General features: G+C 35.5%; 1 protein-coding gene across 1 annotated transcript; it reads left to right on the top strand.

Annotated features, from left to right (window-relative positions):
• The first annotated feature begins 4,325 nt into the window (after nt 1–4,325).
• LOC147514518 (uncharacterized) lies at nt 4,326–4,718 on the top strand. Its single transcript, XM_086592611.1, has one exon. It carries the CDS (start codon nt 4,326–4,328, stop codon nt 4,716–4,718), a length of 393 nt encoding a protein of 130 aa, XP_086448737.1.
• Nucleotides 4,719–17,272: the final 12,554 nt, after the last annotated feature.

Here is a 17,272-nt window from a genome sequence, read left to right as displayed (position 1 = left end):
AGAGGGGGATCCAACTGTAATTGCTATTTGGTGGGTTGCTCCACCTCCATTGGTTCAAAAAGGAGTGGGGGCTACATGCTTTGTGGCGAAAGTATAGCATACTTTGGCAGCCACATGATCTCCTCTGATTGTCTCAATTTTCCTGTTATGTGGGAATTTTAGACACTGGTGATAGGTGCTAGGAACAGCGCGGAGTTTGTGCAACCAAGTCCTGCCCAAGATCATGTGATAAGGTGTGTTAGCTTTTCCCACAACAAAATTTATGATGAGAGTTACCGGACCAGTAGCTACAGGTAGTTGGATCTCCCTAACTGTTAGAGCTTTGTCCCCACTGAATCCATACAGGTTGGAGTTGGTGGCAACCATCTCGGAGTCAGAAATCTGCAGCTTTTTGAATGCATCATAGTATAACACATCTACTGAACTTCCTAGATCAACCAATATATGATATAAATCATAATCTACAAAAGGGAGTGTAAGAACAAGTACATCCTCATGTGGACTCTGGATCCTGAAACAGTCAGCCTTAGTGAGGAGGATGAGTAGATCTTGGTGGGGTATCGCATTAACTTGAGCACTTGTAGTCAGTTCGTTGTTCACGATCCTTATTTGCTTGGCAACGCGCATTTGATATCGTGCACCCTTTTCAGTGACCTGCCCATTTCGTTTGCTTGCCTTTCCTGAAATCATATTTATCTGGAGCCGACCATTGAGTGGTCCAGTACCTAGGGTTTCCTAAACTGACGTGCTGATCTTCTCAGGCTGTACTGCGTTTGCCTTCTCGTGTGCTACAAACTGCTTCAAATACCCTATTTTAATCAGATCCTGTAGTTCATTTTTCAGGGTCCTGCAGGCTCTGATACTGTGACCCTTACTCTTATGGAACTTGTAGTAGGTCCTCTGGTCTCTGGTACCTAGGGAGCCTGGCTTGAGTGGAGCTGGCCACTTAAGATGACTCTGGTTCTTGATCGAGTCCAGGACCTCGTCTGGCATTTTTTTTCAGAGGGGCGAAGTTTCTATCCATTGAGGGAAGAGCTTCTTCAGCTTTTTCCATCTGTGGCTTCTTTTGTGGTTTTCCATCTGCATTATTGGCCATATTTTGGTACTGCCCTCTGGACATTTGTCCCTTGGATGGGGATTCAGCCCGTTGGCGACCACGATGACGGTCTCTCTTTGGCTTTTGAGGTGAAGAATTATCATTCCCCTCACATGAGCCCATAGGCTGGGGTTGTTCAATTAGTTTTTTTTTTTGCTTCCTAATGTCTGTTCAGGACATCCTCTTCCCACCCTGCATGAGTTTCAACCCTATCTAGGAGTCCCTCCAAATCACTAGGTGGTTTTAGGGAGAGGGACCCGAATAAAGCGTTGTTTTCATCCAACCCTTGTTTAAAAGTTATTATAGTAGTATGTTCATCACAAGACTCTATCTAGATTGAAATTTCCATGAATCGTTGCATGTAGGACCTCAATGCCTATCCGTATTTTTTCTTGATGTTGAACAGTGCATCGATCCATTTTGGTTGGTGTTTGTTGCACGATTACCTATCTATGAAGGTCCTGGACATTTCTTCTGAGGACCTGATCTGCCGCTCAAGTAACCTGTGGTACCACTGGAGCGTAGATAGAGATAGGGAAGCTTTGAATTCTTGACACATGATGTGGTCATACCTTTCATATTGTCCCATAGTGGCACGATATCTGAATATGTGATCCACCATATCTAACTTGCCACTGAAGACACTGAACTTCGATTGTCTGTAACCGTGGGGATATGGCTTTCTCATTACTCGTGATGCGAAAGGAGATCTACCTGCCCCCATTATGGCGGATTGAACAAGGGAGTCTTGCATTTTTCTCCCCTTGCTTGTCATCTGATGCATCTAACGGATCAGGTCGTTCTTCTTAGTTTCCCATGCACTTTCTTTGGTAGAAAGTTTCTTGTTCTGGGTTCTTTTTCGTGTTATCGGGGTCGACATCACGATCCCGGTCGATTGACTCGGGTCGATGTCAGATCCGAATCCTCATCCGAAGTTCTTCAGATTCCGACTCTGATGGTTCGCGTCGAACTGGTTCCCCACGCCTTGGATTCCTAGCACAACCGCCTTCTGGAAGGCCATAATGATCGAGATCGATGAGTGGCTCCTTCCCCTACAAATGCCTCAGCAGCTGTAACTCTCGCTCAAAATTGCTTCTTTGCTATTCCAGAGCCTGTACCGCCTAACTCGCCTGAACAGACTCTGGGTTAGTGAGAACAACATTCTCACCATTTTGATGTTCCTCTTGAGCGTTATTCCTAGGGCTTGCACCGGGAGCAACTGGTCCGTCGGTGTTGGTCACTAGTTTTTGGAGTGGATTATTCTGCATCATGGTGACCGACATTCTCCCCCTCCCCCCCTCAGGCATCTCGTGCTCTTCTTCTGTGATAGCGACGCTGCATGTGGTAGCACCACCCTTTGTTTTCTTTGCTCCTGCCATCACAATGGTAAGAGTTTTTAAACTAAATCAGTCGTTTGAAACGAATGTTTACCTGCTTTCGTCCCCCACAGACAGCACCACAAGATGTAGGGGATTTTTTGAGCATCCCCTGATCCTCCTCTGTGCCTTATGATTTAGGAGCCCTGTTCTTAAAAAAGAAGGGATGAGATGATATAGAGCTTAGGATTGAACCGCCTGGCGGCTGCCTACGTATCTCCTTGTTTATTTAGGAGAATCAAACCGTATTTTGTGTAGTTCCTAAAAGCTAATTCCTATGGTTTATATAGGAAGAGCTTTGAGAGTCCTAGGGTTAAGGTTGTCCTCACCGCTTGTGAGTTCTCTTTCATCTTTGGACTCTACCTTCTTATTTGGAATCCTCTCCTTATAGAAGTGTGAATCTATACTATATCTTATTAGAGGTAGGTTTCCTTGTTGATCATAATGTCCCATCGTACATGGGAATATTATATCTAAAAGGTAACTTTTAAAGATATGCCATCACGATTCCTTCCTTATCATCAAAGATCGCCCTCTTTAGTTTCCTTCTATTCAGGAACTGTCTATATCAGTTCCTAACGACTTGGAGAACTGTTATGCTTAGAGGCGGTCAGTCACATGCCTGACACATACCTACTAAACACTCATACTAAACACGAGATCACTTATTCACAGAACTGATCTGATAGTCCTCGTCTCATTCTGGACATCTATAGTCCTGGGTTATTTCCTATACACGTGTCATCTATCCAATGACGGGAAATCCCCCTTACAGAGTACACACCCACAATAAATTAACTCAATTGAATATGTTTATTATTGTCAAAAATTGTTTTGAAATTAAAAATAAATCTAGACTGTTGGATAATTTCATAACATTCTAAACGAATTTTGACGAGGTTGTACATGCACTAATTTTTTGTGGGAATGATCTCTATTCTGTGGAGAACTTCTCCACAAAAAAATAAGCTTCTAATTCACAATATTTAGTAGTGGAGTAACTTTGGAGTCACTTTAAGTGGAGTTCATATAAACATCCATATATATATATATATATATATATATATATAATTGATGATCGTTAGAGTGATTGGAAATTCTAGAATTGGCTGATTTTTTGGCAGATGTGGTCTCCTTACTATATCAAATGCCTCCATAAAAAATCAGGTTGGTCCAAATTAAATTTCTAACCATGCCAAACATAGTTCCCAATTAACTATGAAAATTAATGTTATTAACTAGATTTGGTGGGGATGCATAATAAGTTTATACAGGTTAAGAGATGTCGTTCTCAAATAATAAATTTAATTAGTCTAAAATTTTTAAGTGCACTAACAAACATGAGGTGTCAAATCCTCAGATGGCAAGTAAAGTTCATGGTGCAACTCCTTATATTGTTGTTCCTTACCACTTTCTATTGTTAGAGCATCATCAACGGGCTGCTAAATAAAATTGTGACACGTCAGCTTTTTTCATCAGTCACAATTGTTATAAACATGTCATGTACCAATGCATTTTTGCGAAATTGTTGGTTTCTATCTCGGATGGCAAAATTTGTCCCTTCCAAAATTTTTTTTAAACGACAAAACTTGTCCTGTCCATTATTCCCTCTATTTCCTTGGCACCCATCATTTCCCTCCATTTTGTACGCTATATTACAGGAAGCATCTATATGCTTTCTTCATCTCCTCCTCCTCCCATATTTTTCTTCATCTCCTCTCATAAGTTTAAAAGTTTGTAGTTATAATTTTTTTATATTTTGTCATGGGTTCTAGTAGTAATAGTCAAAATTGGTGCGAAAGAGTAAGTGAACTTATTTTCGATGAAAAGAAACTGCCGCAATCATTCAACAAATGCAAAGTGATGCAGTTGTAGTGACGTCAATGATTCCGGCTTTCAACGCTTTATCTGTACCAAAATGGGGTGGATCTGTTGATAGTAGAGAATACACTAACCGCGATCGTGTTGGTGCGCATGAACGGTTGGTGGCTGATTATTTTGCTGCTAGACCAAATTATAAAGCAGGTAAGTTTCGTCGTAGGTTTCGTATGACAAAACCACTTTTTAACTGTATATTGGAAGTTGTAACTAATTTTGATCCATATTTTAAGCCTTTTTGTGATGCTCTTGGTTTGCCTGGGGTTTCGGGTTTGGTGAAGATGACAGCTGCAATACAGATGCTTGTTTATGGTTGTCCAGCTGATTCAATGGATCACTGGATAAAACTTGCTGAGAGTACGGCTTAAGAATTACTTCATCATTTATGCATCATTACTTCATCATTGTTAACTGTTTTGAAGAACAGTACCTGAGAAACCCAACGGAAGAAGATGTAACACACTTGCTTGCAATAGGTGAAGAACGCGATTAGCCAGGTATGTTGGGTAGTTTAGACTGTATGCATTGGGTATGGAAAAATTGTCCAACTGCGTGGTATGGAACTCATTTGGGCCATGCTAGAAAAGCGACTGTGATTTTGGAAACAGTTATAGACCAGGAGCTATGGTTTTGGCACACATACTTTGGAATGGCTAGATCATGTAATGATCTTAATGTGTTAGATAATTCTCATTTATTTGATAATTTAGTCAGAGGAATAGCTCCAGCTTGTGTTTATCAAGTTAATAACAGTCTTTACAACATAGGCTACTACCTTGCTGATGGAATATATCGACCATGGGCTACACTGATTCAAACAATCTCATCTCCTGCTAGTCCCATGAATAATCGCTATTTCAATCTATTGCTATCAATCAATTGTTACCCTTGCTTAGAACCAATTTTATTTTCAAAATTAAATTATCTTGAGCTAGAGAAAAAGGAAATGGGTGGTGGTGGACTGTTGGATTTTGAGGTTGAAGTGAAGGTGGAAGGAGAGGGAAAAATTGAAAGCGATGTACACATGGCGTGCACTAATTAGACCAGAAGTAAACCAAGCATAACAAAAATTGCAGCAAAAATGAATCCCACGTTAGTCCTTGATACCTAACAAAATTCATGTGGAACCACGTTAGTCCTTGACAGAGCCTTTATATGGAGCAATGCGACAGAATACCTTGATATTCTATAAAATGTCACATCTCTCAGTTTTTGAACATCTCAATTTCATTTTTTTAAATGGTATACCTGTATTTTAGGGTCTCTCAATTCTCAGTTTTGAAGATACAACTGTTTTCATTGAAAAGGCATTTTTTGCTGGGATAATGTAGGATTATTTAGGTTTTAGTCCTATTTTTTTATGGGTTATTTAGGCTTTTGTCCTAAAATTATCGATTATTAGGTTTTAGTCCTATTATCTGTTGACCGTTAGTCGTCTCAGTTGACTGTGGTCAAACTGTTTAATCCTCTTCGATTTTCTCAAATGACCAAAATACCCTTAGAGCATGCTTGTCACACGACTTGAAATTGGATAAAACTAGGACCAAAACCTAATTTACCCAATTACAAAAGGGGTAAATCCTAAAAATGAGATTCGGACATGCACTAAATTCTAACATTTTCTTAATTTGCATTAAAAAATATATATATTTTGGGAAAAGTCATTGCATTGTTTTTTTGTGCATTCTCTCTCTCTATAAGTCAGAATTTTAAATTGTTTGACTACGCAACACAATGTTATGTTCATTGAGTCTTTTGAATTGAAGTGCTACATTCATAGGATTGAAATCCCTTCTATCTTGGGAGACAATTGTTCATCAACCTTGAGCACCGATAGGGAGCAAATTTGTCTTAATAATGATATAGTTATTATCACTAGGCTCGAATTTAATCATTGGTAAATTAAGTTAATTTGTTGAACTAAAGGTTTGTTCATGACATATTCGTTGTATCAATTTGATTTTCTTGTTTACTTAATAATAAATATAATTTTAGAATAAGTTTCCTACATAAATTACATCTGTCATTCGATCATCGATAGTTTTCATCTTGATGAATTAGGTGAGATAATGAGGGAAAATCCTTCTCACTCCCCTCATTTCGTTCAGACACGTACACTCAACACTTCATCTTCTTTCCTAACCAAATTTCATCACTGAAACCTTAACCAGCCAAACTTCATCTTCTCCATTAAATACCCCAACTTTATAACAGAACTCCATTTGCTTCAGTAGTGGAATTAAAGTTGACAAATCTGTGAAAAAAAATATGTTAAGAAAATGTTAGAATTTAGTGCATGTCAAAATCCTTTTTTTAGGATTTACCCCTCCTGTAATTGGGTAAATTAGGTTTTGGTCCTACTTTTTATGGGGTATTTAGGTTTTGGTTCAACTTTTATGCAATTTCAAGTCGCATGACAAGCATGCTCTAAGGGTATTCTAGTCATTTAAGAAAATTGAAGAGAATTAAACAGTTTGACCACGGTTAACTGAGATGACTAATGGTCAACAGATGGAAGCAGGACTAAAACCTAATAATCGATAATTTTAGGACAAAAACCTAAATACCCCATAAAAAGTAGGACTAAAGCCTAAATAACTCGATAATGTACCCATAGTACAAAATATCACGATATCTATCGACATTTCAAAGAAGGATACGATAATATCTAGGATATGGGTTTTGATATTTTCTATCGGAATATTCTTGATATATCCTAAAATATCATGATATTTTGTCGATATATCGATATTTTCTAAATACCGTGGTATATATACTATCTTTTATTTTTCTCTCTCATTTTTTACTTTTCTTCAATACACAAACAATGGCTGCCTTCTTCAACATACTCAAAAAAGAGTCAAAATATACAAAATTTACCAATCTCTTAGAGCTTTTTAGGGAGGAAGAACTAAAAAGAGAGGTTTGAGTTTTCTAATTAATCTTGAACTCCATCTTCTCAATCTCATCTCTCTTGTTGCCTTTTTTTTTTGGATCCAAATTTTTGGATATAATTAAACTCTTTTTTTGTTTTTATTTTTCGGACCAATCTTCTTGAAAATCATTTGAATTTAGTCGGCAATCAAATATAATCTTTGCATATGCATATAAAGAATGCCAATTATAAAAAAAAAAAAATCGGTAAATCTAAGTTTCCTTTTTCTAAGTGTTTTTTGTTTAGTTCATTTTATGAATTAATCTAAAGAAAATTAAATAAGGAAATTAAGAATATTTTGTTCATAACAGATCTATTATTGAAAATAAGGAAAATTAAAAAAACAGTAACAAATCTTTTGTTCCCAAATAAATTATGGGTGAACTAGTGTTACCCCAAACTAGATGAGCCAATTAGGATTCCCTCCCTAGATGGGAAATTAGGGTCTCCTCCTAAACACACACGATCAACTTTGTTTGATTGTTAACTTTCAAGTCAAACAACTGAAAATGACATAAATGCCCTCATTATTTTCAAAAAGAAAATGTTCAATTTTAAACAGGTGGGGGCATTTGTGTCATTTTCAATTGTTTGACTTTAAAGTTAACGGTCAAACCAAATTGACCGTGTGTTTAGGGGGGAGACCCTAATTTCCCATCTAGTGGGGATCAATTGGCTCATCTAGTGGGGTAATACTAGTTAACCCATAAATCATTCTTGAATCTTTGGATGCAGATCTCAAATCTTTCCCTTTTATTATTGATTATTTAATAGGAGTATCTACGAAATTTTGGTTTATCGTCAATATTATACGATATATCGTGGATGTTTACAGATGCCACCATGTCAAATGCCGACACAGATAGCGATATTTCGTGGATATATATCGAGATTTGGGGGTTGGATATATTCCCCTATCGCGATACTTTGTTCTATGAATGTACCTATATTTGAATGGACGATAGTTTAAGAGTTTTGGAATCACCTAAACTCGGATAGGCCACAAGTCTGCATTTTTAGGGAACTTTGGTTATTTTACTTTACGGCAGGTTCTGTTAAAAATGGGGGCATACCACCTCACTGAAAAACACATTTTTTGTTTTTCCATGAGATTGAAATATTTGTAGCTGATAATTAGAATTTTAACCATAAGATACATGCAACTTCCAAGTTCTACCATCATGCTCATGCTCAGTGGTGGAGCCAGGATTTTGGTTGAGGGTTAGCCATCAAGACAACTTATCACACACAAAAAAAAAAAAAATTGACGCAATTCTATTTTAACTAATATTTTGATTCCAATTTCTAATCAAATACTTTAACATAGCTGTTTAGATCAAAATGAGCCACCAGACCAATATGAGACTTATCACTTGCATATCACATAAAATAGTATTCTACTGAGAATTATTATGCGATCATTAGATCATATCCGAATTAAATGTCTAACTAATTAATAAACTAACCTTCAAAAATAATTAAATAACAAAAATAACTAGGCACACAACTGTGCTAGAATGACAATCTGAATTGGCGAACTCCAGTAGTCCAATCCAAGGTTGAACTTAAAACCATTGGATCTCAAGACTGGAAAGTGTGTACTTAAACGACAAGTTAAGTTTATAAATGCAACAATGCCCATAAAACATGATTACATGACAATATAATTGCAAGAACTGGAAGGTATGTAGGAAGGTAGCAAAGCAACTAGCAAGCTAAATAGCTAACGTATAGTCATACTTCATGAATGTATAAGGGCATGTCATATACGTGGCAACCCTCATGGGCTGATGTGTTGTAGCTAGACAGTGCTTCCACAGTAATGCGAAGGAAATTGGCTTAATCAAGTACTGCGAAGCGATGGAAACTTGCTGTTTTGGAGGTGGAGATGGTTGGCCAATGTTATATGGAGTAGAACTTATTAGGACGGTTGAGAAATAATTAAAGATAAGAAATTTGTTTCTAACTACTAAATTATATCAATGAATCAATGGAATGAAAACTATAAAATTAAGAAAAATAAATGTAAACCTACGGGTTAGTAAAATAGGAAATTCATTCAATTAAGAGTTTAGAAAGGGGGTGTTTGTTTTTCGCTTATTTATACTTACCTTGACTGTTGATTCTCTATTTCTCTGGAGAGAATTGGTGAAGCCATATTGAAGAAGATTCAAAAAGTGTGTGAAGAGCAGAAGAGGTGAGTTGTTTTTTTTTTTTGTTTTTAAGGTAACTGGGCAAGGGTATTTTTTTTGTTTACGAGTAGTAGTATTTTTTTTCCACGAAAGTTGAGAGTACGCCAAGGTGTACCCTGGGACCCCTAGCTCCGCCACTGATTCATACTCCTTGAGGTTGGGGAGAGTGGACTTAGGTAGCGCATACCGTATCTGAATTTGTTCCTGTGTCATGTGTTTTTTGGTAAAAGAATCTCAAGTCGTGGACAACGTCCTAAGCATCATGCCTATTCACTAATTTCTCTGTAGCAAATTTCACAACAGTAAGGGTCAAGATACTTAGCAAGCATAAATAAGAGGTTGGCCCGTCTATTGCAAACTAGAACATTTATTTGGACCAATGTATTTGTAGTTTTCCATCAACCACGAACTGAAGTGTTTTCTTTTTTGAAGTACGGAATTTTGACAAAACATCGTGTCTTCAAGACTTCGTGAGGTTATGGACCAACTCTATCTTACTGGAACATCCCAAAAAAGTGTCGGGAAAATGTCAGAAATTATAGATTTTTTTCACTGTCAAAATTTCATTTCAACAGACAAGTGGAAAATTTCCTAGACTATACAATCATTTTAACTGTATAACTTATATAATTGACAGTAAGACCTCTAGGGTCTATGCATCCACCATTTTGCCATCGTTATCTCCCAAGTCATAGCATAACATCCGGAGAGATCCCAGTCCTCCATACTCTATACGTCCACCATTTTGCTCTTCATATGTATTTTACTTCCATCTTTTTCTGTAGTGTTCTCTGTCTGGTTTCAAATTTGAGAATGAACAGCTGGGACCCTTTAAGTTGGATATCTATTATAATAAAACAAAATGGATAGACAAAGAGTGGTGGGGATTTCGTTGAGATTTGAGTTAGATGGGGGCACGTGTGCGGTTGGGATCGTTTTGAAACAGTTTTGACTTTTGAGTAGTCTTCATGTATAAAAATATTTTAAAAATATGCGAATTAAATAGCCTTAATTCATTGAATGTGCTAATAAAGGGTTGTGATAAACTCATTGTAGGATTCTAACATAAACTCATTATCGAAAAAAAAGTGAATTAAATAGCCTAGCTTAATTCATTGAATGTGCTAATAAAGGGTTGTGATAAACTCATTGTAGAATTCTAACATAAACTCATTATCGAAAAAAAAAATGAAACGGATCTTTTATTTACACACTTAAATATTTAATGACTTACGGGGTTTCACTTTAAATTTTTATTGTGGGGGCATTTTTTTATGGGTGAAAAACTGAAAATGCATGTGTAAGTGTGTAACCATTTATGTTTATTGACTATTGAGTGTAACCAACTTTGAATAGACCCACGAACTTAACAGTTAAAAAGTAGCGTTTCCCAGCTAAAACGGCATTAAAGGATTCTTTTTGAGTAACGTCAGAATTTAGCAAAAAAAAAGTCAGAAACCATTCCAAAACCCCGAAATACCGACTCTTCTATCCTGAAAATAAATCACTCTATTTTAGAACGATGATCACTCATATTCCTTCTTCTCTCTGTGGCTTTCTCCTTTTCATCTGTGCCTGATATGATTGTGTTTTATCAGCTAGGTTCTTTGTTTGCATTGTGCAGGAACACTTGTCACATGAAGATCGATAGCCTTTCAGGTACAATTGTTTCGTGCATGTCTAAGTACGCCCTGGTTTAGCTCTCGACTTCACTAAATGTTCCTTCTGAGTGTTGATTATTCACTTGAATCACATATGTTACAATTTGTAAATTTTCTTTGTTCTTGGCTAAACAATTTTTTTTTTAAAAATATATTTTGAATTAGTTTTTCTTTTCTAATTTGTTGTTTTCTTGACTAAATATGGGATTCGAATTATACTTCAGGGTGTGTTTGTTGAAGTGCCTAATATAAGTATTTATATTCTGATCAGTAATACAGAAAGAACTATTGTTTGTTAAAGTGCCTCAACGAAGTAATTTTTTTTTCTTAACTCAGGTCCAATGACGAACTTGCAGCCGATCAAAACTCGACTTGAACATTAATTGGAAACGGGTATAAACTCTAATCAAGAAGCGTAACTCTAATCCTGTTATCTGTTTTCCTAGAGCTTTGACAGGTTAGATTAATTATTTTATTTATAATTCTTCCTTTCTTTTATTTTTTCAAGAAAAGCTCTTTATAGTAACCATACACCTAAGTTATCATTTCACCTAAATTAGATGATTACTGAAGCTCTCTTCATATTCATCCAATGTGTATTATCTCTGTCGTGAATGTGTGGTTACAAATATTCATGCAATGTATATTTTGCTTTACATCAATTTGGAAAACAATGATGTTACTAATTTTGAGTTTTTTTAGACAACTTAGTCAATGTATTGATTCAAAGGTCCATTCTCTGCCATGAATGATTGGTTACAAATAAATCATTTTTGGCTAAATAGTTTGGTTTTTGGTTTTAGCAAGAGTTCGTTATTGGCTACGCATCCTGTTAATATTGAGAACCATATTACCAACACTTTGCATTGTTACCTTTCAGATTCGAAGGTGCGATCCAACATTTAGGAATGGAAAATCCAGCTCCTGTTGTAAGCCTTTCTGCATGAAAAAGAACTACGGATCTTACATGGTAAAACTTTCTTTGGACATTTTAAATAATTTATCAATTGGTTGACCTTACTATCATAAAACAGGGGAAAATGTAAGCGGAAAGTTGTTTTAAAAAAAATGTGCCCCGATTGTAGAGTTGAAGTGAAAGACGACAATAAGTGAATTTTGAAGGCACATGGGGGTGTTGGTTGAAATATAGAAACCAAGTAACGATTGAAACAGAGGAGAAGAGACAGTGGATTTCGTGTGTTTATAGTAAGTTTTTTCTTTCAAGAGATTTGCATGGTAGTAATAGTGTTAGTATCTACACTTATGTGATTTTACTATGCAAAACAACTACATTGTTGCTCTTATGGTGATTTCCATGGAAATGGTATGCTTCCCTATTTTCTTTTTCATTTTCAAATTTACGTTTTTGTAGTTTTTGTAAACTGTGTTTGAGATTTAAAACTTGATTATACATGAACTTTTGAGTTGAATAGGGGCAACAAAAGGAACTGAATATTGGAAAGAGAGTATTGCAGGAATATGTGTTTCTATGCCTTGCTTAGATAAACAAGGCATGTTTACTTTTTCATGGGGTTTTCACTTTTTTGTCTTGGTAGAAAAAAAAATGATTATTTGGGGTTTTGTATGCATGAGGCTTCTCTACTGACTTTGTTGTAACGTTTTTATGCGTTGGCCAAACCGTCGAACTGTCCTTTCAATTGCCTGGTTTCAACCTTCTCACTTTCAAGTTTCACTACCTTCAGATTCCAATATCACTCCATCTCTAGCATTCGGTGATACTGTTAGGTCGAGCTGGAATGGCCACAACCTTCTCAATAACACCTTCATTATTCTCAAAATAGTAACTAAAAATTCAAAAAACAATCATGTGGGGAGTTCTCATTTCTCAAACTACGAAATGTGGTTAAGAAAGACTTTCCATCTGACCAAATTGGTGAACTGTTCACTTTACTTAGTTCCAGACTTCCATCACACTTTCCATCCATAGTCTCTGGTGTGTAAAAACAAAAACACTCTCACATAATAGCTTCCATAAAGTCCCCCTTCTAATCGACTCTTCTACTTCTATAATAACTGAAACTCTTTCATCTCTTGAACTCCCAATCTACCATAGTTAAAGTTTGATTTCAGATGCCTCTGGAGAGGAGGTGTGGAAATTTAATAATGGGTTAATTGCGAACTTTCATTACAAACAGGGGCGGATCTATGAGTTGGCTGACCTGGGCTGTAGCCCCCCTGACTTTGCTCAAAAAAAAAATTTTATAGTGGTAACTGTTCATAATTTATACCCCAAAAAAATCTTAAAAAAAAATAGCAGTGTGAATTAGTTCCTGTAGCCCACCCTGGTGGAGAATCCTGCATCTGCCCCTGATTACAAATGAATTTCTATTAAATAGTTGGGCTTCAGATGTGGGCTTAATCCCCAAGACTCGCATCATTGTAGAAACAAATAATTACGTTGAAATAATTCATGGGTATAAAAATATAAATGCATTTATTAGAAAAAGGAAAACTGAAATGAGAATAATGGAGAGTCTCCCTCATATTCAATAGTCAATCCTCACTCCCCAATGCTCGGATCAGTTATACCCATATTCTATTTAATTGTACAACTATAAATCTTCATATCGCCATTCTCTCTCCGAAGATAAGATGCAACGATCTCAAAAAGGATACGATCTTCATAAAGTACTACTTGAGAATTCCCCTAAATTCAGTAATTGATTCTTAGGTATTTTTATTTAATTGTTATGCTCCTTTGACAAAATACATAACTACAATTGTGAACACTATATTTAAATGTATTTCTATGACTGGTTCTTCATATTTTTTGTTGTTTTAACTTTTGTTTCACTTTTTGTTGGGTAATGCAAAACTATAAATGGTTAGATTTGGTGTTAGGGGAACTATCAAATAGTTGTTTGCGTAAATGTCGAAGAGAATGTATAAATGAGCTATGGGTTATACATAACTGATCTAAGCATTCTATGCTGAGTTTGTCAATCCATTTTTGTGGTGTACAGTTGTTTTCCTATCATGTATCATCCCTTTTGAACGTCATTCTTTTGAAATATTTAAATGTTAGAATTTAATTTATTAAATTAGAATATAGAACATCAGAACTTAAATCGACCAGACTTTTGTTCATTGGTGTTGGTGATTATTATTTTTTAATTGGCCGTCTTCTTATTTATTTATTTTTCCTTACAATTTGATGTTTGATGCAGAAGAGGATTGGTTCAGTGCTTTGAAGTGTCGTCGAAGATGGAAATGAAGGAAGGGTGTTCTTATAAGAAGAACTTTATACTGATCAACGAAGTCCAATAAACACCATGGTAAATTGTTTTCGTCTTACCTTTTTTTTTTTTTTTTTTTTTGAGAAGTTGTTTTTTGTTGGTGTTAGTTCGAGGACTTATGAACATGGTTTGCCTCAAGTGAATATTAATAAAAGTATGTATACTATTTAAGTAAATGTATATTATTTGAAGAAATGCCAATATATTGCTAGAAAACAACTGCATCTGAGTATATTGTTTGAAGAAATGCCAATATATTGCTAGAACACAACTGCATCCGTGAGTATTAAACTCAAGGCATTGCATGATTCTAAAGATCGCTACAACATGTTTAGCAAGATTGATGCCAAGACACCAAGCTATGTATAAATCAAACTATCTTGCGAGTATCAACATGATATTAAGTTTATCTTACAAAATTAATATTATTCTTGATACTTAGTTATCTGTCAGAGTGGGTAAGTGCTGAACTAATTGATTATCGTAAAAAAAAGGTGCTTAACTAATTGAGTTGTCTGGTGGCAATCGGTTACACCAATATTTAAGTTATTTGAAAACAGTTGAGAATTAGTTGCAAATAATAACTTTTCCTTTTCATTTCCTGCTACATATGCCTTATACTCTATACAAGTGCAAGCCTTTGGTAAGAGGTACTTACTTGCCAAGTTTGTTATGGTTGTTTGCAAGGATTACATAATCGCCCTTTTTTTTCATTTCATATGGTTGATTTGATATTGTTCGATCTTTTTATTGATTTTGCTACTGTTTACTATATTCTATAATTTGTTAATGGGTACCAAAACACTCTTTCACAAAGCAAAGTCTCTTAATTGAAGTTGCAATAACTTCTTCGTTCATAGCTGGTGGTGGTACATACCATTATAGTCCCCGCCCACACTTTGGAGTTCTCGCCCTTTAATCTGCTTTGTTTTATTAGATTCACATTGTCTGCATTTATCAAAAGATGCATATAAGAGTATTGATTTCCCTTTTTTGTGTGCTACTTTTGTTAATATTTATCTATGAAGATCTCGATTTGGTTTTTGTATTGGTAGTTTTTCAGAAAGACATCTGGAGTGGGGAATGTGAGAAATAAAGCTGGTGGTGGTACATACCATTATAGTCCTGCCCACACTTTGGAGTTCTTCCCTTAATCTGCTTTGTTTTATTAGATTTACATTGTCTGCATTTATCAAAAGATGCATATAATAGTATTGATTTCACTTTTTTTTGTGCTACTTTTGTTAATCTTTATCTATGAAGATCTCGATTTTGTTTTTATATTGGTAGTTTTTCAGAAAGACATCTGGAGTGGGGAATGTGAGAAATAAAGGTCATTAGCCTATGACTGTTTTTCAAAATTTTGAAAGTTGTGTTAGCCTATAGCTAAGTAACAATTTTAATACTTCTGCGAGTGCATGTTTTATAGCCTTGAAGCTCCTCTCCGAGAGTTTTGAGAATTAGGTAAATATATAGTCGATGACAACCTTTGGCTTGGAAATTGTAAGTGACTGTTTGATCGCGTTGATTCTTTTGTAGTCAGATGTAGAATTTGTAGAAAAAAATATTTTTAGTGGGAGAGAAGAAGAGGATATGTGTTGAAGAGAGACACGTGTATGACTTAGATCGTTTTGAAACCGCTTTGAGGCTAATGCTCAATGACATTTAAAAAGGTTTAATTAATTAATTAAATGTTATGTAGATGACTTAGAACTATTAAGTGCCATAAATATGGGTTTGGGCTTCTAAATGACTAAAAGAAATATGTTCATTCATCTTACCCTATTTAATTTCCAAACTCAAAAAGTTTTATTGAAAAAAAAAGCTGAACACCCCAATAGACCCACAAACTTCCAACACCAATTAAACTCTCTTGTGTTCTCCTTCTTCCTAGCTCTTTATTGCCTAAAGCACCTCTCATGGAGTTTCTTCAATTTGCGCCTCTTAATTGTACCACTAGAAAACCCACTCCCCAAGACTCACGCAACAGTTTAACTTTATTATTCTCATCTTCCATTTTAACTCCATAGTTTAATTTCTCAATTACTCCTCCATTAATTCCATTCCCCCGCCTAATCGTCTTCCCCAATCCAAGGTAGCATTTTATCTCCATCTCTCTCGCTGACCAACTCAATTGAAGAAAAACCACACAATGGAAGCCAATTAGAAAAAGAAATGTTGACTATCCTCCTCATTTTTTTGCGATTCTAAAAGAAATGTTTTTGATTGTTTATTATGCCTATATGGTTGAAATTTTGTTATGTCACAAAGGATCAACTTTGAATGCATCTTTTTTTTTTTGGGTTCTCTCAAGATCAGGTGAGTTCCTCTTTTATTTTCAACGTTAATATCTCAGTCTCTACTTCAATATTTTAATTTCCAATATATTTTCCCATTTTTTTTGTAACAAGTTCTTCTTTCATAGAAAAGTCAATTCGATATCTCAAGGAAACGACATGAGCAGGTTTCATATGACATGTTTAATTAATATTCCTGCTAGACAATCTACGTATCTCATGAATGTTTATTGTTCTAACTAACTAATTCCTTATTGTTTTGATTTTTGTTCTATCGTTTTTTTTTTTTTTTTTTTTTTAAGATTGCAAGTTCATAAAACATTTAATCAACTCTGGGTTCCTGGCATGTAATGGGTGAAAACTCTTTTTATGAAGCGATCAAAACCAGTTGGGAATACCACCGTAAATCACATATTTTTAGTGTAACCCTAGAGGAATACCAAAGTTCAACAATTCTGCAATGCTTCTGATAATTGGTAAGGGTTTTGGATATTTACAATACACAGACGTTGCCATATTCACTTAGTATTCCTCTTCACTTGCAGGTTACAACTCTATGTAATTCCCTGTGATCTAGGAA

The sequence above is a fragment of the Coptis chinensis genome, chromosome 2 (genome assembly GCF_015680905.1).
Source record: "Coptis chinensis isolate HL-2020 chromosome 2, ASM1568090v1, whole genome shotgun sequence".
In the NCBI taxonomy this organism is placed as follows: domain Eukaryota; kingdom Viridiplantae; phylum Streptophyta; class Magnoliopsida; order Ranunculales; family Ranunculaceae; genus Coptis; species Coptis chinensis.
The sequence above is the reverse complement of the archived record's forward strand: the minus strand, read 5'-3'. Positions and strand labels throughout refer to the sequence as shown.

Excerpts from the sequence above, each read along its gene's own strand:
- LOC147514518 (XM_086592611.1), top strand. The coding sequence starts at position 4,326 with ATGCAAAGTGATGCAGTTGTAGTGACGTCAATGATTCCGGCTTTCAAC.